The sequence below is a fragment of the Paramormyrops kingsleyae genome, chromosome 4 (assembly GCF_048594095.1).
Source record: "Paramormyrops kingsleyae isolate MSU_618 chromosome 4, PKINGS_0.4, whole genome shotgun sequence".
NCBI classification, from domain to species: Eukaryota; Metazoa; Chordata; class Actinopteri; order Osteoglossiformes; family Mormyridae; genus Paramormyrops; species Paramormyrops kingsleyae.
In genome coordinates this window covers 32,293,879-32,316,916 of record NC_132800.1, presented here as the reverse complement: position 1 = coordinate 32,316,916, position 23,038 = coordinate 32,293,879, and the positions used below count along the sequence as shown (strand labels likewise).

General features: G+C 43.2%; 2 protein-coding genes across 3 annotated transcripts; both read left to right on the top strand.

Annotated features, from left to right (window-relative positions):
* Positions 1-1,928: 1,928 nt before the first annotated feature.
* On the top strand, positions 1,929-9,205 carry ift57 (intraflagellar transport 57 homolog (Chlamydomonas)). Of its 2 annotated transcripts, XM_072711171.1 has the most exons (12): positions 1,929-2,081; positions 2,169-2,362; positions 3,534-3,708; positions 4,747-4,865; positions 5,162-5,252; positions 5,460-5,531; positions 5,679-5,801; positions 6,163-6,234; positions 7,282-7,413; positions 8,050-8,112; positions 8,451-8,517; positions 8,832-9,205. In XM_072711171.1, the coding sequence occupies exons 2-12, from the start codon at positions 2,208-2,210 to the stop codon at positions 9,008-9,010; spliced, it is 1,248 nt and encodes a 415-aa protein (XP_072567272.1). In that variant the 5' UTR covers positions 1,929-2,081; positions 2,169-2,207; the 3' UTR covers positions 9,011-9,205. The 2 variants fall into 2 exon arrangements, with proteins under 2 accessions (XP_072567272.1, XP_072567271.1); XM_072711170.1 differs by having other exon boundaries at positions 1,932-2,362.
* An 892-nt stretch (positions 9,206-10,097) lies between these two features.
* Positions 10,098-22,652, top strand: tmem71 (transmembrane protein 71). Its single transcript, XM_023815584.2, has 11 exons — positions 10,098-10,252; positions 14,369-14,463; positions 14,928-14,976; positions 15,060-15,272; positions 16,561-16,733; positions 17,152-17,340; positions 18,207-18,276; positions 19,217-19,278; positions 19,521-19,576; positions 19,671-19,709; positions 19,795-22,652. The coding sequence occupies exons 2-10, from the start codon at positions 14,433-14,435 to the stop codon at positions 19,692-19,694; spliced, it is 867 nt and encodes a 288-aa protein (XP_023671352.2). The 5' UTR covers positions 10,098-10,252; positions 14,369-14,432; the 3' UTR covers positions 19,695-19,709; positions 19,795-22,652.
* The last annotated feature ends 386 nt before the right edge of the window (positions 22,653-23,038 follow it).

The window sequence follows — 23,038 nt, the reverse complement described above, 5'->3', positions numbered from 1 at the left end:
TATAGAGGACAAAGGAAACAAAGACACGCAACGACTTTGAATCTCTTGGCTTTCGCTCAGAGCACACACATGGACTGCTGTCATCAGTCCGAGCTTGTAGCAGTGGGGGAGGGGATTAACCTACCAGGCCCCAGCACAAAGACCTCGAAGCGAACAAAAAAATCACAGGCAGATAAACGCAGGTAAACACGGTCTGGCTGCTACAGAGTGATTATAGCTCCCCAAGGCTGAGGTAGACCTTTTTCCGTGAGATTACACCCGCAGAATCCGAGCACAATCACATCCATCTGTGACAGCCTTATTATATGACAGCTCAGGTCCTCACTTTTATTACTGCCGACTGTTGCATTGATTTTAATAGACAGCCAATAACCGGCACAATTTCCTATGTGGCCAGCAGCCCACAATGGCTGCAGCAAATTCTCATTCCACAGGGTCTTTAAAAATTGAGTTGACCTGTTTAATGTCAGATTTTTTTTTTCTAGTGCAAGGAAATGCTTATCTGGGTAGTTAGATGCTGTTTGGGTATCGTGTAAAGCATTCTCGTACTTTTTGGTACAGCCTGAAGACATAAATTATGCATGCCATGCGGGATGAATAATTGGTTAATTGCATGGTTTAAATGCGTTCAAGCAGTTACAAATGCTGTAATACATCTTCAGTCTGGTGAAGCAACAAGGCAGAGCTGTCCCCACTCGCCAGGACTTGGCTGGCAGTGTAGACGCACACGCAAAAGGCCCATGGGACTCACAGCTATATCCATAACAATCAACACCACTTCGGCTTCTTTGTGTGTGTGGGGGGGGGAGGGGTGGTGATATCTGACATTCAGTAACAACACACTTGTGTCTTTTTGTCCCCTTGAAAAATATATGCTAGGAATGCCAGAGAAATAATAAATAATAATAATAATAATAATAAATAAATAAATAAATAATAAACTAAATAAACAAATAAATTGATAATAAATAAATCATTTTGTCCCCTTGAAAAACATATGCTAGGGATGCCAGAGAAATAATAAAGTGCCCATATTGAAAGAACATTACGAATCTTTCTGTGTGCTAGACTAAGTTCTTCCACCCTGGTCAATCTGCAGTAAAACAGGGTAGAATGCCTGTCTGGAGGACAGTGCCTCTTTTATGGCTGGAAAATTAACGCGGACCCATTTTGGGACCCTCCCTATGCTTTGTGCCCCTTTCTGAGATCAGTTGCCTGACAAAACTTTCAACAAAATGTTTTTAATCTCAGAATCACAAACGATATTTTAGGACGCTATTAATAATAATAATAATTATTATTGGTGTTATTATTAGGCAATCGTTTTCTGTCAAATGCCACAAACTCTGATTACGGTATTGAAATGCATGAATTTTTGTTTTTATTAAGCTATTTTAAGACAAGAACACGCACCCATATTATAGAAAAAAGGTCTCATTTCTTAAATTAATTTTGAAAACGGTAATTCCTTTGCATTTTATTTCCATTCGAAATTATAAGGAAATTGAACATTTAGGTTCCCCTTTGTTCGAAATACTCAAATCTATTATCATCGCCGGTACTTGCTGTTTAAAATTAAATATTAAAACGTCGTCTGAAATTGTTGACTTGACTTGTTTTGCCGTACAGAAAAATGTAAAAAGGCATCTTTTCTTATTCACTTCGGGACAGGCGTCGAAAAATTCAATTTGTGATATTCTGCTGACCCCTTGAGGCGAATATCCAGAACAGCGCCCACTTCAGCATTTTGATATATTTATTTGGAATTCTTGCAATATCTACATTCAGTTACGTATTCAAAAGGCAACCTTTTACCATTATTTTACACAGAAATATTTTAGTTTCTCAATTTGCTAGAAATTCCAATCTATAATATGCCCCTGCATGGACACCGCTGGAACTGCACGCAGGCGTGCGCGTTACCACGGCAACTGTAACTTCCGGAATAACGAAGCCTATATCCGCTCCCTATGGAACGTTTTCTTATTTCCAATTTTCCGATGTTTTACTGCAGCGCTGAAGGGGATTCGTGTTAGTGCTTCGATTTGCTGCGCTGCATACTAATTATCCGGCTAGCTATAGTAAGTTAGGTTTCATGCAGACGCTGGTTATGGCGCTTCATGACCGGAGTACCAGACTGTGCTAAGCGACGCTTCTGTGTTACCGAGACACCAGCGGCATTGACGCCTGGGTAACAGCCGGCCGAAATGGCAGATGAGGCCAGACGAGGGGAGGAGGATGAGCGCGGTCCCGGAGCTGCATATAACATGTTCGTGGTCATGGAGGACCTTCTTGACAAGCTGAAACTTCTAGACTATGAAGCGGAGGTTCTGGGGAAGCACAACATGAAAGCGCTTTCTAGGTACCTTCCCGACGTTAGCTGTACCCTGTGATCCTGTCCAGGGTGCCCCTTTCCCTGTGCTTCCTGGGATAAGCCCCTATTATTGTATACTGGAAAGATGGTTATGGAAGATATATAGTGATGTAGTGTAGATATTAGTAATGTAGTGCTTGAGTCCGGTCTTGGTCTCGAAACCACTGTTTTGCGGTCTTGGTCTTGTCTCGCGATGGTCTCGCACTCTAGCCTTAGATAGGTATAATGCACAGACATGAAAACTTAGTCGATCCGGTCGTCCAAGTTGCAACATTGTGCTCTGAAATATTCCAGAGTAGCACTGTGTAACGAGGCATACATAATTAAACATTTACCACGAAAAAAAGTATCCCTAATAATCCGTAAAACATCGATATTATTCGCATTAGACGGGAAACAAAGCGCATATTCAATTTCCGCAAAGATCCACGAGCTACCCTTCTGGGTAAAAAAAAACATTTATTTAACAGTTTGTTTATTATAAGCCTCTAAATAAAGGGATAGAAAATAAGACTCAAAAATGGGCTGGAGTTCTACTAGAAATAATGCAGCATTCTATTCATTAGGAAGACAATTACTTGATTATTCACGGAAGTTTGTATACGTATGTTTGATGTCGAGCTCCGTCAAAACGGTTGAAATACAGCGCGTCCATCAACTGGAACAGCTATATGTAAACAGTGACGTGCTACAGCGTTGGTTTGTTCTTTGAGGCTAAAATGCAGCTTCCTTCTCAGATTTCAATTTACCTTAAAATTTCTTAGATGCTATAAGTAATAAGTAAAAATATATATAAATATATAAAACCATGCACTGTGGATGCAAAATCAATGATATTAATTTCCGCCTGGCACTAACCATGTATTCCTGAGCAATACGAAGCCATAGAAAAATCCCCAATGAAACCCCTGCATTCCTAAATAACAGAGACTCTAATCTCAACATTAAAAAGATTATATTTGTAGTGCCTGCAAATTTGTATATTAGATGAGACTAAAAAGTGTCTCAGTCTTGCCCTGCCTTGGTCTTGGTCTCGATACACTCTGGTCTTGGTAATGACTTGGTCTCAGTTTAGGTGGTTTTGACTATCACTTATGTATGTATGTATAGATAAACATGCACAATCTTTACACCAATCGGCTTCCTGTCATCTGCACAGGCATTATTTTGCATCCAGCCCCTACATGCCATCCAACCCAGGGGAGCAGTACTTCATGTTCACCATCCTGGCGTCGTGGCTTATCAACCAAGCGGGCAGACCTTTCGAGCAGCCACAGGAATACGACGATCCCAATGCCACGGTGTCCAACATCCTGTCAGAGCTGCGGGCTTTCGTAAGTGGCGCTCAACACAACGATGATAACTTTGGCAATTAAATAAACATTTCGTAATGCTTTACATTAACTGCTCCTTCATAATGCCTTTATGATGCATTCATAGAACATCCATAGTCAGCATGTAAGTATACCTTAACATCCTAACATACCCTAACAGCTTTAATATACATTAATAACAAACATTGTAATAAGATAATTGTATAATGTTTGTTATTAATGTATATTGAAGCTGTTAAGGTATGTCAGGATCTTAAGGTATACTTACATGCGTATTTTCAATGTTCTATGAATGCATTATGAAGGTGCACTGGATGTACTATGAATGCATTATGAATGTATTGTGAAGGTGCAGTTAATGTTCTCAAACATTCTGTATTGAAAGAGACGGTAGTGGCTTGAAAGTTATATAATTGGTGTTGATTATCTCCTGCGTCCAATTTGCATATATGCATAAAAATACAGTAATGTGCAAAATTCTTAGGCAGGCAAAAGAAATGTTTAAAGCTATTTATCTGGGTAGTAAATGCACATTTGCTCAGAACAAAAAACAGAGTTTAACATTAGAATATATGCAAATTAGGAGAAACACTAAAGACTTTTGCACAATACTGTATGTTACTACTGTGTTAATGTTTAGAAATATGAGAATTATTCTTGAATGCCTAAGGGAACATTTGTGGTGCTGTACTTGACAACTAGTAATGCTTCAGGACAGGGGTGTCAAACTGCAGTCCTGGGGGGCCGGAGCCCTGTGTAGCTTAATTCTTTCCCCCTTCCATCACAAATGACTCAGCTCAAGAGCTGTGTGGTAATTAGCACAAGGACCTGAATCAGGTGTGTTAAATGAGGGCGAACCAAAAACTGTGCAGGGCTCCGGCCCCCCAGGACTGGAGTCTGACACCCCTGCTTTACGAAGTTCACTAATGACTGAAAGGATACGGGTGGAAATTCCTGTTAGCGCTGGATTTACAAATTAAATTGTCAGCAGACGAAACGGCGGGCTGGTTCGGATGAAAGCTCATTCTGTCGGTGCAGGGTGGGCAGGTCGACTTCCCCCCCTCCAGATTGAAGGCCGGCTCCGGGGAGCACGTCTGCTATGTGCTGGACCGTCTGGCTGAGGAGGCTTTGAAAAAGAAGGGCTTTGCGTGGAAGAAGTGAGTCTGCCTTGAGAATACACGCTCCCCCTACCCGCAGATACCGTATATTTCAGAAGTGATGGTAAATTTCTGTTTTCACTGCTGCTTCCAGAACTGAGCTACTTATCTTATTGTGGGTCTGGGATTTGAAGAACCACATAAAAATATATGGGTTTCTAGTGCAACCTATAGAAGCCCCACCAACGTGTGGGGACACTAGGAATTTATTGGGTCTTGTTTCAGTTCTCCTGCTCCAATGCTTAGGTTAATTCCTGTCTCATCTTTACACAAATCCTCCACATGATCTTCTCCAGGCCAAAGTATCCAACAGAGGAACTGGAGGAGGAGTCTCTTGTGGAAGATGATGCAGAACTTACATTGAGCAAAGTGGAGGAAGACATGACTGTACGCTCTGCGTAAATATGTAGTGCGTTATTGCAACACACCTTGAAGAAATCTTGCATTGACATTCTTGTGCATAAGGTGTTCTGAGTTTCTTCAGTGCCGGACTTGCTGGTTGTGTTAGGAGTAGTTTGTGCTTCTAATAGTGCTTCAGAGCACTTTCTGTTTCTTCTGAATCTAAACATTTAAAATGTACCGTTTTCAAAATAGGAGGAACCCGATGACAATGAGGAAGAAAATCTCATTGACTTGGAAGCTCTGAAGGCAAGGACCAGTCAAAATGTAAGCCTGATTACATGGTTTAATCTTATTGGTTAATGATCATATCACATTCACGCCCATTGGTCGTCTCCTTTGACAGTTGGAGTCACAATCAAAGTTCAGGTGTTCAAACTAGAATAGTCACAGACCTTTTTCTTTCTTTTCCAGGAGGCCAATGGCTCTTCAAAGCCAGATGAGATTTTAGAGTCCAACACGGACGTGGCTGAGTGGAACCTGGAAGTTGAAAGAGTCCTTCCTCAGCTGAAAGTGACCGTCAGAGCCGACAACAAGGTGAGGATCCTTATTTTTAAGCAAACGTGCTCAAGAAATCCACTTACAAGTGCATTTAAGACATTAGTACTACACATTTGTTTCAGGTGGCATGAAAAACACTGGCATGTTTCTGTAAGAAAAACCTCTAATGTATAACACATAACAGAGTAAAGATCAATACGTTTTTTTGTTTTAAAAGTTCAACGCCGAGAGCTTAATATCCCTCATAATGTGGACTTCTGGCAAATTGTGAATGCCGTGAAAATGGTTTGCTGCCATTTACCTACGATTGTACATCAATATCATTACTGTTAGCCAGCTCTAGCTTGTCCGTAGTGACAAGTGACAGCCAGTGGGTTGTCTGTGGTCACCTTTGCAGGACTGGAGGATACATGTCGACCAAATGCACCAGCACAAAGATGGCATCGAATCCTCGCTGAAGGAAGCCAAAGTAAGAGTCCAGTGTTACCGCAGTGTGACGCTAACCTGCGTCGCTACACAGCATCTGTAATATGAATAGGTGTGAGATGGATATGGCAGCACAGCTGTGCTTAATGTACACAGTAATACTCCGGAAGCTCCATGGAAATGAGGGCTTGATGTCTGCAAATAAGTATGTTTGTGCAATTAAATATACATATATGTGACACTTGCTTAATTGTGTAAAAATGTTGCAAATGAATTTGTTTCATAACAAAAGTCCAGTGGCAAGCAATATTTAACATATCTGCACACACATTTTCTATTAAGTGTCATTTCTTTAACTGACTCATTCAGTTCTGTTCCATTTTGCCAGTAATTGAGATTGTAGTCACTGGCTACAGGACTACAGGATTTGTCCTGCCTTGTGTCCTGTGCTGGACTGGCATCCCATCCAGGGTGTCCCCTGCCTTGTGTCCTGTGCTGGACTGGCATCCCATCCAGGGTGTCCCCTGCCTTGTGTCCTGTGCTGGACTGGCATCCCATCCAGGGTGTCCCCTGCCTTGTGTCCTATGATGGACTGGCATCCCATCCAGGGTGTCCCCTGCCTTGTGTCCTATGATGGACTGGCATCCCATCCAGGGTGTCCCCTGCCTTGTGTCCTATGATGGACTGGCATCCCATCCAGGGTGTCCCCTGCCTTGTGTCCTATGATGGACTGGCATCCGGTTCGGGGTGTGTCCTGCCTTGTGTCCTATGATGGACTGGCATCCCATCCAGGGTGTCCCCTGCCTTGTGTCCTATGATGGACTGGCATCCCATCCAGGGTGTCCCCTGCCTTGTGTCCTATGATGGACTGGCATCCGGTTCAGGGTGTCCCCTGCCTTGTGTCCTATGATGGACTGGCATCCGGTTCAGGGTGTATCCTGCCTTGTGCTCTGTGATTTCTGCGATAGGCATCTGGCACACTGTAACCTTCCACTGGATAAATGCTTGCGGAAAATGGCTGGATTAAGTGACTGTCCCAGGGCCAGTGTCCCGTGAGCACTGTGCTGATCTGAGGCTCACATCTCTCCAGGGTTACCTCAACAAGCTGCAGGAAGACATCAGCAAGACGCTGGAGAAGGTGACCAGCCGTGAGAAGTACATCAACAAGCAGCTGGAGCACCTGGTCCAGGACTACCGCAGCGCTCACGCCAAGCTCAGTCAGGCGAGTGGGCTGGCCCGTGGTGGGGGGGCGCCTGGTGTTCTTGGAGCTCAGTCTGAGATACAGGATCTGTGACATTAAGAGAATATGAAAAATAACGAGAAACATACAGAATGATGAGATGAAAACTTTGTGTGCCCTGTGCTTCATGGGATATACTACATGCTCAGGGATGGATGGAGGGATGGTGCTTAATGGGATATACTACAGGCTCAGGGATGGATGGATGGATGGAGGGATGGTGCTTCATGGGATATACTACAGGCTCAGGGATGGATGGAGGGATGGTGCTTTGTGGGATATGCTACAGGCTCAAGGATGGATGGATGGATGGATGGAGGGATGGTGCTTCATGGGATATGCTACAGGCTCAGGGATGGAGGGATGGTGCTTCATGGGATATGCTATAGGCTCAGGGATGGAGGGATGGTGCTTCATGGGATATGCTATAGGCTCAGGGATGGATGGATAGAGCTATTCAGAGTTTAAAGGAGTTGTAGATGTGGCAGTAGGTTATGACTCTGGCTGGTGCTGGATAGGGCCTCAGTGAGGGTGAGCTGAAACTGCTGGGTTCTGAATATAGCATGATCCAGCCTCAAAAGGATGCTAATTCGCCTCTTCTCTGCTGGACCCCTGAAGTCCAGGGAGCACTATCAGCAAGGCAGCGGCGGAGTGACCGAGAGGACCAGAGTTCTGTCTGAGGTAGGAATCCAGCGGACCTGCAGCAGCTGTGAATGTATCTGATATTCAGTTCACGCGGCTCAACACTTTGAGTGCTAAGTTCAGCTTATAAACCCAAAAATCATAATGGGCTCCCTAGACATTTTAATGTTAATTCATGTTCCTTTCTGTTCTCTGTGTGATAGTGTGGCCCCTAACATCACTTCCAGGAAAATGCTTTAATGAGCCGCAAATCCATTTCCCCGTAGGGCTCATTTTAAGAACAGTCCCTTCTGGGAACGTTTGCATTTCGGAGGACGATAAATAGCGGGTTTAACATGAGTCCTTCTGTCTGGTGCTGCGTGTCTGTCTTCTTGAAGATCTCTGAGGATCTGGAGAAGGTGAAGCAGGAGATGGAGGAGAGGGGAAGCAGTATGTCTGATGGAGGTAAGACCAGCGAACTGGCCTCAGGATCAGGGTGCTTAACGTCCTGCTCAGGTATCATGACCCTCAGAGAGATTAATCTAATCAAATTCAATAAATCACTGCAAAAGTATGTTAGAAAGCTGATAATTATTTTTGATAAATATGCCTTAAAATTTCCTCAATAGCATTAAGTGCCAATGGTTGTGGGTTCGATTCCCCTACCTGCTCTGTGTGCATGTGTGTGACTTCCCCATGTCCTGGTATTCTCCTACCTCTGTGTCCTAAACCATTTCATCCTTCCACTAAAACGAACTCGTGTTTCCTCCCCTTCACAGCCCCCTTGGTCAAAATCAAGCAGAGCCTGACCAAGCTGAAGCAGGAGGTGGTTCAGATGGACATCCGTATCGGAGTGGTGGAGCACACCATCCTGCAGGCCCAGCTGAAGGAGAAATCCAACATGACCCGAGACATGCACGCCACCAGCATCCCAGAGCCGGCCGTCGGCACCTACTGAGGTTCACACAGAGCCACATCACTTCCTGTCTGCTGCTGACCACTTCCTGGTTTCCTCTTTAAAACTAGAATGACTAACCTTTTGTTAATTATGCATGCTTCTGCAGTACAAAAAATGTTATACAATTTGTAAATATGATTTTTATATTTGCACCAAAATATGAATAATAAATTTTCTATAATATTTAGAATAACATTTTCTTTTGACTGATGTTTTTTTGTTTTCTTATGCAGTTATTTCTTCTCAAAAGTGATTTATTTATTCTGGGGTTTTTTTCAGCGTTTTATTTATGGGTAAAACATGAATCACTATTATTTCAGTCAGGTAAAATCATAGAAATAATGTGTTGTGAATGACATCGATAGGACGGATCTTGGAAAAAAATTGAAAGGGATGTAATATTTGAAAAAAATATATATTTTGACAGCTTTCCAGAAGTTACATCTTGAACAATACCGTCCGCTTTACCGTTATGCTTACCGTTAAGGGCGGGCTAGCCACCAGAGGGCACTGTGGTAGAGGGTTAGTGTTGCCCTGCGGCGAGATTACTTCATCTTGATAGCAGTGTTCTGTAGTTTGGGAAATGAGGAAAAAAACGCCTTTACCCTCTGATTTACTGTCATTTTGCACGAGTTCCACTAATTTTAGAATATATCGTGCATAATAATACTATTATTAAGTGCTGTCATCCGATTCCAACCCCAGTAAATGTCTTCACTCTACATGTGTCGTCAGGCTTCATAGTTGCGTATTGCTTTTTTTGTGTCGATTGAGTCCATATGTTTTGCTTCCCCTTTTTACCTTCATCTTTTCGAATCATTATACAATTTTCCTGCGCACTGGGTCTCCTCAAAGCTTCAAGTGAAACTCGACATTCTTCAAGCGAAAGGGCTTGATTTGTGCTATATTTTATTTAATGTCAGGATTCGTTACATTTTAATACAGCATCACTTTAAGTTTTGCTGTCTTCTTATTCGCATAACCTTTTGTAAAATATTCAATGTACACCGAAGATTCACATAGAACCCCGTGTTGTTGAGGTCGGCACTAGGACCGAGCGGATTTCCGCGATAGGCGCGGCTGCTTGCCGACTAGAGAGCGAGTCTGATTTTATAAAAGGCGATCAAAGGGGACTGTAAGGTGCAGATTGATTTATGTTCGCGTTTGAGGACAGGTGCAAGCTTTTATACTCTCCCTTTCATATGATCAAGAACAAGCAAAGTTGCTGAAAGGGGAAATCTTGTAAGTATTCACTGCTTCTATTGTCCCTAAGGACAATTTTTTTTTGCTTTGGCTGTCAGGAAAAAAACAACTCCTTGGTCTGATTTGTGTTTCTTCAAGTTATGCAGTTGCAGGTTATTGTATATTTCTATGTGACCTATAGACGAGGTACACATTATATTGTAATTTTTAAAAGATTTAGAGACTTTTTCATATGCATAGATGCGTGTGCCGTTTTATTAATTGGATATTACACTGTAACGGTGAAAGGTTAGTCTTGTTACAGAAATATGTCTGCATGTAGTTACGCTTTTGCTCGGTTACGTTGCGTCAGCTGCTCCATCCTGCTGCCGATTGGGAGCCCGATCGCACCGAAACACTGATCTTATGGCGGCGGGTGTCATAACCGGACACCGATCATACCGGGGAAGCCGTGTAAGTGTAAATGCGGTTGTAGCTATAACGGAAACTCCGAATGGATGAAGATGAGATCTGAATGCAATGGCTCCGATCATATATTAGTGTGGCGGTGGTTTCCAGCTGTTTTTGCTTTCGTTTTCTGAAGCTGCACTTTCGGGTGTGCAGCGATGCGTTCCACGTCCTGTCTGATGTCTGAGATGCGATGGCACTGTGGTCTTGCGGACACAGACAGGAAATACGAAAACCATGGTTACATTTCAATCAGCCTTGCGATGATGATTTCTTATTTAAAAAACAGGTGATGTGCATAAACATTACCCTAATTCCCAGGACAGGCTCTACCTTTTCATGCGCCCTAGCAAAGCTTTTACTGGGAGACCCTCCGCTGAAATCCAGACCAGCCATCAAATCAGAAATCTGATCATTTCACTTCCAACGCAAAGTAGGTATATCGAAGACTGCCGATTCCGCCAGACCTGGCCCTGCTACCTCCTTTAAAATACATCACTTTTACAGTGCTGTCTAACATTATATGCCAGCGACTGTTTTTGCGGTACTGGATCCTGTTAATCAAAGAGGTTGTGCATTCATGCGTCTGCTGAAGGACATCATCCTTCTCATCTGTTTGAAAACAAACAGATCCCTGGTCACATGATTGGTGAGCAACCGTGTCCAATTTGGGGGGGGGACGCTTTCAGAAAGCCCCCTCTTCAGATCTGGCTCACCCACTACTGGAGGTGCTGATTGCAGTGCAGTACAAATACCTCATTCTTTTAAAGTCCATCTGGCAAATGCAACTCTTGCTCTATATTCTTAGGAAAAGCTACAACAATAGGTTAATACTACAGTTGTGTCTTTTTCACGTATAGTTGCAGTCTTGCCATCCGTCTCCCAGCTGTTTATTATGTCCTCGGTCTGTAGAGGGGTGTGGGATTTGTTGTGGCAGTTTCAACTTTCTCATGGGCGTCATCACCATAAACTTCTGCTGAGCCTCGCAGCCGAGCGTGGCTGATCGTGCAGACGATGTCCTAGTCAGCGGCTGCGAAAGGCTGGCCAGGCAGGAAACCATATGTCTCATGTCTGGATGGTGCCTAACTCAGCTGCTACTGTGAAAGACAGATTGTAGTTAATTCAAGCGTAGTATTTCGACGACTGTGGTGTGATTGTGCCGTTTCTTCAGTATAACAGGTTGTGTTAAAACAGAAAGTTTCCGAGATCTCTCGGAATTCCCCACAGTAGTACATGTGCAAGATGGAAACCAAATTTTATTATTTTATTTAGGAAATTGATCCTTTAAAAACTTAGACAAATAACCTGACAGAACATAATGTTGCACTGTTCTATTCCTGTTTATAAAAGTGGTCCAGACTCTTGTTTTCATTCTTGGGTAAGTGCAGAGATGAGATCGTCTGTTGGCTCACAACACAAAAAATTAATTAACACAATGGTGTTTCAAGTCCTGAACCATTTTGTGAAAAATCACAGGACACACAACTTGACCATATGAATAACTAGAAACCTTTTTTTCACAATCATCAAGTAACCAGAGGTGGAGATTTCAGGTCCAGAGAGTACAAAATCCAGATGAAGATTTTGTTTTCAACCAACCAGTTGAGTATAAAAAGTCACAGTCACAGAGTACTATTCAAAACTCAGAAAAATAACCTGACAGCACGGAATGTTGCGCTGCTCTCTTCCTGTTTATAAAAGTGGTCCAGACTCTTGTTTTTATTCTTGGGTAAGAACTTTTCTTGCAGCATTTTCACTGTAGGATTCACCAACGTCTTCAATATACATTTAGGTGTAGTGGAAGCATTTTTCGCCTTTCATTATCTTCAAGGCCCGCTTTGGTGTTTGTTATCCCGAGACTGAATGTCCGCAAGCTGGACGTCTACTGACATCCCCCTCTGAGCATCTGGCATGGCGTGAGTTAACAGGAAAAGTGACCTCATTCTGACATTCTTCTTCAGCTGAGAGTCTTGAGTTTCCTTTCTATCGCCAGGGATCTCTTTTGTGGTGGGGCTTTCAAGGGGGGAAGCTAAGGCGTGGGGAATTTGCCTGGCTTCTGTAAATAACGCTGCACTTTCCCAGTCGGAACCATGAGCCCCTTCATGGCCGGCTGTCCAGGCCACTTCCCCATGCGACTTGGTCATGGATTAATTAATTTCCCAGGAGCCGACAAACCGGAAACTCCCAAACGGTAGCTCCTGTGGAGCCTGTAAGGTGGAATCGTGCGCCACAATCTTCCAGGCAGTCATATTAAGTCCTGCATCCATCTAAACGATACATGGGCAATATCCCTACATCATTATATTTGGTCACAGTAGCATGAGATCTGGTTGCCCTGGTTTTTGTTGACCTTTGATGTATGGACTGGTTGTAGCTTGGCATGGTACAGCTTGGGTAGAACCAAGAGATCTGTTTTTGGCAGCTCCCAGTAACCCGGATAACTAGGATTAGGATGGTAACCAGTGATCTGGTCTGCAGAACCTCACTACCTCACTTGACGTGTCTCCGCAGATAAACGTGCCCGTGTACCATGCGTCCATCTTATAATCGCTTATCCTGGTCAGGGTGACAAGGAGCCTGAAGTGCAGGAGTGTATCCTGGATGGGATGCCAGTCAGTCTGTGAACCACTGGAGAGAAACTGAAACAAGCCATTTTTGGCTTTGCAGTCACGTATACAAGGAACTTAGAGAGAGTGTCATTAGAGAATGTCGTTAGAAAGAGTGTCATTAGAGAGAGAGTCATTAGAGTGTGTCATTAGAGTGTGTCATTAGAGAGTGTCATTAGAGAGAGAATCATTAGAGTGTGTCATTAGAGAGAGTGTCGTTAGGGTGTCATTAGAGTGAGTGTCAGAGAGTGTCATTAGAGAGAGTGTTGTTAGAGAGAGAATCATTAGAGTGTGTCATTAGAGAGAGTGTCGGTAGGGTGTCATTAGAGTGAGTGTCGTTAGAGAGTCATTAAAGAGAGTGTCATTAGAGAGAGTGTCATTAGAGAGTGTCGTTAGAGAGTCATTAGAGAGAGTGTCATTAGAGAGAGTGTCATTAGAGAGTGTCGTTAGAGAGTCGTTAGAGAGAGTGTCGTCAGGGTGTCATTAGAGAGAGTGTCGTTAGAGAGTCATTAGAGAGAGTGTCATTAGAGAGAGTGTCAGAGCTGTGTGACATACAGATGGCTCCTCCAAACTCCAAGCATTATCTCCCCTACTGCATTCCAGGCCTGTTTTCAGGTTCGGCATCAGGCTTCGCTAAAAATAACAGGGAAACACTTGTGATGGAAAGAGACGCTTCCCTCTGCAGACGATAAGCGGATGACAGCCTTTCGCTTTTTTCTATGGCTACGTATCATTTGGTGTTCCTACTATTATCCAGACCACCAGGGGTATTAACCAGGTACATTTAGTTATTTAGCAGTCATTTTATTTTGTAACATATAAGTCTCAGCCAGTCTTGTTAGAGCATTTGAGCATTTTGCTCAATGGCCCATCAGTAATATGATATTCCTCTGGCAGCCATGGGATTTGACCCCACAACCCATCTGGACATGCTAAGCTAATCCCCTTCTCCCTATTCCTAACTACATTGTGGTTTTCTACAGATTCAGTCCCTTTGGCAGCAGCTTTCACGTCACATTTTGCTTCAGGTTCTCGTGTTCGTTTGGGTCTCGTGTCGCGCAGTATTGTTTACAAACATCTTGTGTGCATCTTGTCTTCGCAGACTAGCCAGAGAGTGTGCAGTTGCCGCGTTGTGTCTTCCAGAGGGAGTCCTGCGTCCTCCGGTCATGGCGCTCCTGTTTTCGGAGGCAGTGACAAGTAGGTTTGACGGGGGGCTTTTAAAGAGGGAGCAGATCTCTCTCCCTGCATGAAGGACGCCAGATCGTAGGAAGGCGGCTTTATTTTGCTTTAGTGATACTGTAGCAGGGGCGATTTTAAGGTGGGGGGGCATAAGAGGGGCCACAATTCATACAGATGGACCACCCTTATTATTAGCCAATGATGTGATTTGAATCGGTAAGTGATGGGGAGGGGCCACTCCGGGAGCCAATCAGCTTTCAGCTGGGGTCTGTGCTGCTGTGGCCCCGCCCTTGCGTACACTCCTGTTCTGCAAGGTAAAATTCATACTAATTATCACAAATATTCAGACCAATTTTTGACTTTAAATATTAGCATGCCAGTCCTGAATGTATTTAAGCTTGGTTCAGTACTTGGGGAAAGCACAATGACTCGGACAGTTTACATATTGGTGCATATATTTGTTTTAATGTCTAATACTACAGGTTCTCCTATCAGGAGACGAGAATCCCTGGCTGACCAGTCGTGTCACAGGTAAGGCTGACGGATAGGGAGCCGATTTCCTCATAGCTAAATGAGATGCTGAGGTTATGACCTGTGTTCTCTCATCCCCTCAGCTTCAGCTTGTCCCTTCTATCCCCCGATCTGACCTACGAGTGCTTCTCCGTCAACCCTCTGACCGGCTCCCCCTGCTCCTGCCGCCGGAGCCCCCGCCTCCTCTCCAACGGCTACTACGTGCTAACGGAGGACAGCTACGTGTTCGACGACGACGGCAACGTCTCGCTCACGCCCTCCAAGACCAACGTGTCCTACAAGGAGAACCTGGTCAGGTGAGCTGTCCAGCTGCCCCTCACGCTTGTGAGTCGGCTCTCCCAGGGCTACGATCTAACCAGCGCGAAATATGCGTGTGCAAGTAATAGTGTAAGAGAAAGGTTTACAAGAAACATCTCAGAACTGTTTTTGAAAGTAATGGACGTAATGATGTACAGTAGGCAAAGTTTTATGTCCTATGGTTGGAAAATGGATGGATGGATGGACAGAAAGTTAAATGTAAAGATCGTCAAGCAGGTAGCAGGATTTCTGAGCCACAAATATCTTTTGAGGCTTTACATATTTGCCCACGATAGTCTTAAGTGCCTATTAAAAATGTGCTTTTTCTGTAAAGGTTCCCTAAAGCTCATTTGTGCAAATACGTAGATTACATAGATAAATATGTACATTTTAAATAGCTACAAAATTGGAAATAGTGTACATTCGGTTCGTGAGATCAGGCTGCTGTTAACAGAGGCAAGGAAACCTTTGTGAGTTTTGCTGCGGGCATTTTAACAGTCACACGGAGGATGTGGTAACGGGCGCACTAGCAGTCTAGTAATCTTCAGAAAGGTGTCAGGTTGCATAAAAACCTTCAAGAGCGTTGCGCAATCCTGCACCTTCACAGAGACCCCGGTCTCATAGGAAATCACTGAGGTAACGCTTGGCTTGCAGGAGAGTGAGGTAAACCTAGCGACAGTCGTCAGGCCCAGTGAATTCCCTGCCTCTGAGTCATATGTATCTCGCACTGAAGTCAAGCACTACAGCTGCCATCGGGGATTGAGGCATAACAGAGGCTTTGTAAAGGCAGCCGCCGGCTTATTCAACCGACAGCCTTGTTTTTTGCCCTCAAACGGCTTCAGAGTCGGGATCATTTTCAGTTTTATTTAACCTCTACATGTCTAACTTAAATAATGAAGCAATATGGATTAAATACGTATAAATTCTATTGGTGGATATCAGGGTCATGTGACTGGCAGAATGTCACATGATTTTGACAGCAACAGGATGCTATGACGTCTGTAAGATCACTGATTGCATTTAAGGGATGAACTTGGTACAGAAAACCTCATGACCCTTGTGATTCCTAATCATCCTCTGACTTTCGTAAGAGTGGGACATTTTTCCATAGCGTATCTATTTTTATACCGTTGGACTGTCAATCAATATTTAATTTATAAAAAAAAAACAGTAGATGTGTTCTGAATATATTCTGATTCCTTCTGTGGGGGGTGGGGACTGTAATCAAGGCTGAAGAATGAGCTAAACAGATAGCTGTTTGAGAGACAACTTCCGGAATATTCGCAGGATATTCCGCCGGAGGCGCAGGTCCCGCCGGTCGCTGGCCAGCCTGTTCGAGGTGACCTCGTCGTGGCTGGAGAGCAGCGTCTTTGAGGCGGTGTATCGACCCCCCCTCGGCGAGTCCTCCTGGAGCGAGGAAAGTACTCCTGGGCTCACGAAGGACTGCGACTTCATTTATGGTGAGCGGCTGGGGGCGGAGGGTCGTTTGACGTGAACGAGAAAGGATAGAACAGAGGTGTGCAGATCTGGGAGAGAAGGACTTCACTTATCTGTCTTCTGGTCCTGGTCTCCTGTAGCTCAACAAATACAGCAGGGATTCCCAATTCCAGGTCTGGAGGCCCAGAATCCAACACAGTTTACAGGTTTCCCTGTTAAAACACACCTACTAAACGGTGTTTGAGCATAGAAATCAGCAAACTGTGTTGGATTCCGGTCTTCCAGGATAGAATTGTGGAACCTTAAAGTAGAGCATTGTGCTTATTGTGGTTAGGAGAACATTAATGTAAACTCATAGCAGACATGGGGCTTGCAGCAGTGTGGATGTGATTGTGTGTCTGAAGTGTCTTCATGACGAGACCTTTCCTCCACCTTCTCCAGACCACAGTACGCCACAGAAGCCCGGCCATGCATCCTGCCTGAAGGAGGAGGGCGAGCTCTCGGTCCTGGACACCGAGGCCTGCTTCTCCAAGGAACAGTTCAGCCAATCCCTGGGGGGTTTCCTGGATGTCCCGCCCCCCTCTCCCTTTAACACCAAGAGCTGCTGTCACCACAGACCCCGCCCCTCAGGTGAGCCTCCCGATTGGGCCGTTCAGTCAATGCTGCTCGTTCCTCCAATCAGTTCCTTACTTTTAATCCCCTCCCACGGGCTCCCAGCGTAGCACCTGAAAGCTACAGAAATAGCTGGATCTGTTATTTTTCCCAGTTCAGCGGATGTTTTAACATTTTTAGGAAGTCGGTATTGTGAGTCTGAGGTGGCCGAGAGCAAAAGCCAGTGGTCCTCCACCCTCCCACTATATCATCTTTTCAATCTGCCAATAAACTGCGGCCATGCAGGGGTGCCTAAGCTCCGCCTCCAGGAGCGACTGAACTGTCACAACACAGTGACTCGCCGGCAGCTGACAGTCACCCTCTATGACAGGGGTGTCAAACTGCGGTCCTGGGGGGCCGGAGCCCTCTGTAGCTTAGTTCTTTCCCTGTTCCACCACAAATGATTCAGCTCAACTGCTATGTGGTAATTAGCACAAGGAGTTGAATCAGGTGTGTTAAACGAGGGGAAACCCAAAAATGTGCAGGGCTCCGGCCCCCCAGGACTGGAGTCTGACACCTGTGCTCTATGGGGAGCAGGGAATGAGTCTGGACAGATGGTCACTTTGAGCAATTAACATGGCCCAGGTTGAAATCATGGTAGGGCTGATGAATGGCTCCAGCGAATGAGCCATTTAGGACCCAAGGGTGTCCACTCACTGCCTGAATCTTTTTGTCATGTTTTTCTTGTATCCTTTGTTTGTATGGCTTTCCCTGATATGTCTTCGCCACTTGTTACTTGTTAAAGGCTCTGCTGCATTTCACCATCAAGGAATATTAACTTAAAAGGTAAAAGGAGGCAGACAAATAAAGAATCCCCTTCCCGAATGTTCCCCCGTGTTTCTCAGATCGCGCCATGGTGACTGCCTTCTTCCTCATCTTCCTGACCGTCAGCCTGTTCACAGCTCTCTTCTCCAGGTAACGTCTGCCTGTGCAGCACAAACCGCCCAGAGCTGCATCCCACCACGTCGTTTATGGAACACTGCTTGGTATTTGGGTCATGGCGGCTCTCTCTTTGGGTGTCAACACCGCGTGTAGGACAATCTCGCCGTCCAGTCGGGACCCATCTTGCGCCTATGGCTGTAGATAGTACCGCAAAATAGGATCAAATACAATCGATAACTGATAGGATAAATGTTAATGACAGTTGCCAGTTACTTTCAGAATCAAAGTGATACAAATCACGGACTCGCTCCCTGTACACCTCAGGTTCTTTTTTCCACACGGAACCTAGGTTTTGATTAACTTCTGTGGGTGGTAGGACATTTACTGCTGTAGCACCCATGCTCTGGAATGCACTGCCACAGTGTCTGTGACATTTCACCTTCTAAGCTGCAGTTGCCACGGTACCAAAATTACAACTTCGATATGATTCTAAGAAAGGTATTCAAATTCGATACCATTTTCAATACCCAACACAGTTATATAACTAACTCAATAAAATTTTTTATTTCAACTGCAATTTTGTTTGCAGTAAAAACTTCACAACCTTTTGCAAACATCACTGTGCGTGTATGCATATATACCTGTATCACAAAACTCTTTGTATTGCGTCACGTGTCGGCCCTTTAAATGTTTAGCTAAATTCGGGGTGTTTACCCCCTTTGTTAGTATTGTGCCGTAGTATAACTTGCATAAAAGCCTGCATATGCCCTGTGGTTCACAGTCTTCATTGGCACAAAGAAAAAGTATTTCTAGCAAACCGGAAGTGCAGGCTATAGATTCAATACTATGAAAAATCAGTATTAAATCCCTTATATACATGATAGTATTGATACTTTCGGTGCTTTTGATCCTTTTGACAATACTAGTCCTGAGTACCTTAGTCTATCTCCTATGACCTCATGATTTTCTCCAGGTCCCTGCTGGCAGGAGTCGCTGTGGGGTCGATCACGTTCACCCTGATCCTGACGTCGTTCTGTAAGTACCCTGTCCCTCCCATAAGTACGTCGGAGGCTCTGAATGTGCTCGAACCGTGGAACCGTGAACTGAAGGGGAAACTTTGATCAAGGTCCACATGCTGATACATTAGGTCTATAAAGGGTGAATACTAATAAATACTAATGATTGTCATTCGCACGGAACAGCACGTTTATGAGGGAAGAAATACTAACTTGTACTGTACTTGGTGATAAACAGTGTACTCGTGTTTTTCATTGCAGTCCTTGTGAAGTCTACATTCAGGACGACGGTAAATTGGGCCAGAACGAAAACAGAGGTGCGTAACCCTCATTAGACGCGTAGAAGTCATCAGCTCACCGCGGATTCCCACTGAGATGTAATACTGGCTCTTTGCATGTTTCATTTTTCAGGATATCAGCTCAAGAAACGAATAGACGAACGGAAAGCAGGTCTTCTTCGTCTCCTTCCTGGAAGACACACGTGAAAAAGTACGTTGTCGCTGCTGGCTAATTCTCGTGTTTTTTGCTTCCTAAGCCATGGGAATTGAGGGTGACTGGCAAGAACAAAAGAGGAGCGGAAGAAGAAAGATGAGACAGACACTGGAGAAGGAACATCAGAGTGACGAGTCACATTTTATTCTGGATTATAAGTGAAATGTACGTAAACATGTCGACCATAACGTGTCACGTCTGGGAGAGGTTTTTGTCAATGGTTATAACTGGGATCAAATGTTGTTTATCGATAAGGGTATTTTATATACTTGTGGTAAATAAAATACTCTTGATTCTTGTGAATGAGTTATACAAAATAGGTATTATTACCTCAATAAAATAAAATGAAAGTATATGTAATGACCTATACTGATGCTTTCATTTTATTTTGATATTGGATGTCTAGTAGATTGCTTTGGTTGTTTTGGGCTATCCAACATGGTTTTGGTGTATGTATATAGAAGATATACGATCTGTAAATCAGAATAAATAGAACAAATCCTGTGAAGATAAACCAAAAAGTAATAATTGTTTGAAGTATTTGCACAGGCTCTCTGAGCAGCACATAGATTTCCGAAATTTCTAATGGGTAATTAGCGGTAAGTGCCATTGTTTCGCGGCCAAAAGATTGAGTTAGAACACAGGCCCGTGAGTAAAGTGCCTTTTGAGTCGACAGAGGGACCTCCGGGTCCGCAAGTCACAATGTGCCTGACAGCGAAATCAGCACAGTGCCTACAGGCTGACTTCTGCAGAGCTCAACCTGCGAGAAGGACGTTTCCAACAGTGTTCGAATTGTGGAGTGGGGATCCACCTTTAGTGTTTCAAATTTATGATGGTGCGACAGCAATGTACTTGTAGTCATCAAACGTTGATTCTGCTTCCGTTCTGGGGGCTACAGATACGTTCTTAATTATTAGTCATACTCATATTCGACTTACGATATTATCAACGTACAATGAGTTCATCGGAACGTGACCCCATCGTATATCGAGGAGCATTTGTAATACAAAATTATATTTGGGGGTGGGGAGGGGTGCTTGTCTTATGTGAGGTCCGAGGACCCCCCCAGACCCTCTTCAATTCGAACACTGGTTTCCAATCGTACTGTCAAAATACCAGAATATGTACGTATGATTAGCCTACGGCGTATTAATATGCGTTATGCAGAATTGGGTCGTTGTTAGTTTACATTGGCGGTATCTATAATTACCTCTCATAGCAGATATGCAATGGATGGACTTGAAAGAGCTATTTTTACGATTTTGATGACTAATGATTTAATATCAGCACCTAGACTTTGGGAACTGAGAAATCGTTTACTGCTTACAGATAACTGTACTGTTGTTGTTAAACTTAAAGCAAAACATGTTCCGAAGGAAACGTTTCTCTGCAGATTTATGAAGCTACGTTTAGCATTACTGGGGAAAAAAATCATGTTTGGGTGTCCTGCATTACCAGGCTGTTAGAGAAATCAAGAACTATGGTATGTAATAAACAATGCTGTTGTACTATAATAGTAGATCTATAGCAGGTGTCTCAAACTCTATTCTTGGTGGGCTTTAATCAATCATTATTCAATGATTACCTACATACTTAAACACTGGGCAAGTACTGACAAAGCTGAAAATGATCATTTAAATAAGTACAATCAATTTCAATTAACAAATCATGCAAAAAATGATTTGGAAAGACTTTGATTTAAAGTAATTTTGAAAATCTTATTTAAAAATCAGTCCTCGCATGATGTCTTCGGTTAAATGGGAATGAAACTGTTTCGTTTGTACTGAAGTCCAGGAGTAACTAGCATTAACTGACCGGCCATAAGAGTTTGGGACATCGCTCTGCTGTGTCACACCTTAATATCTATGTGTGCTTCCACATAAATGTCACATCATTAGTTTGCTTCTCAGATTATAGATTCCATATGAAAGAAATACTTAGGAATGTGTAATAATCTGAGCTCTAAGTGCCAAATATGTTTGTATTCATATCATATCATATTTTTTCTAGATACAGTAAATGTTTTAATCAAAATTTACCAACTGGGTTATAAATGAAGTGTACAAAGATAAATTTAAGTATTGTAAGTGCTGTCATTCAGGAAAGCCAAGGCCTGGTGCAGGTAACTTGTGTTTTCCGTAAGAACGGAGATGCATGTTTTTCGCCAGTGAGCCGTCTGTCACTTTTAGGCAGTGAACATTAAAATGAGTCCAGTGGGTCTTGTAGCCAAAAATAACTCTAGTAAAATCCTGTTCCATCTGTTAGCACTTGAAACGTATCTGAATATCAGCATTCTGCCTTAGTTGAAGCTGAAATTGAAGTACAAATTATGTCTAAAGCCAAGATTTTTAGAGCATTGGTAGTAGATTTGACTCTTGATGAGTATATCCTAAACGTAGTATTGTTTAGGAGAGAACGAAGTAATTTATCTTTATCTGAATTCTGACATGGTTTAATAGCACTGAAGAAAAGTAACTTAGGATATATTGCACATTACTGTAAACAAAATTGTTTTCAGTGCTGTAAAATTAGCGTGTGTTTGTTCCTCGCAAACATTTATACGCAAACTCAAGGCACTTCTGAGATTGTACACTTTCATCTTGTTTTTTGTATTTTCTCAGTGTTTTTAAACATTTTAATATGACTAGTGATTCAAGTAGTTACTCTAATTGAGTAAAATACAGTAAAATGATTAACCCAGTTGGTGCCCTGCCAGTCTGTCCTGGTGACATTACTCAGCATGTTCTTCAGAGATGTCTGACACCATAGAATAGCCACCAGCGTTGAATGTTTTGTGTGGTGGCGGAACGCCACTGCACCTAAAATGTGTTAAATGTTTGTGCTGTTACTGTTGTTCTTACTTTAATCAATCATTAAATAAAAATATGCATTATTAGTAAATAGGTACCTGTGTTTTCAGTTTTTACTTGGTTGATTCAGTTTGTACACATATCTAAAAAACAAGTCTTTCAAATAACTGTTATTCTGCGCCATCTAGTGGCCATTATCTAGACTGTTGGCATTTGTTCCATGAAATTTCTTGGGTCCATTGAATTGTCGCTTTTACTAAGACTGGTAAAATTAAAATGCACAATTACGTTTTTGAAAAGCAGTGTCAGTTATTGTCGAGCTGTAATTTGAATGTGGATGATTATAAGTTTCATTCCCACTGAGCAAATGTCCCAGTTGTCATTCAAACACCCTCCTTTATAAAGTCTTTCCTGGGTCTATGATTCAGCTGCAGATTACAGTAATTATGATGAGCTCTATATTCTGTTACTATAATA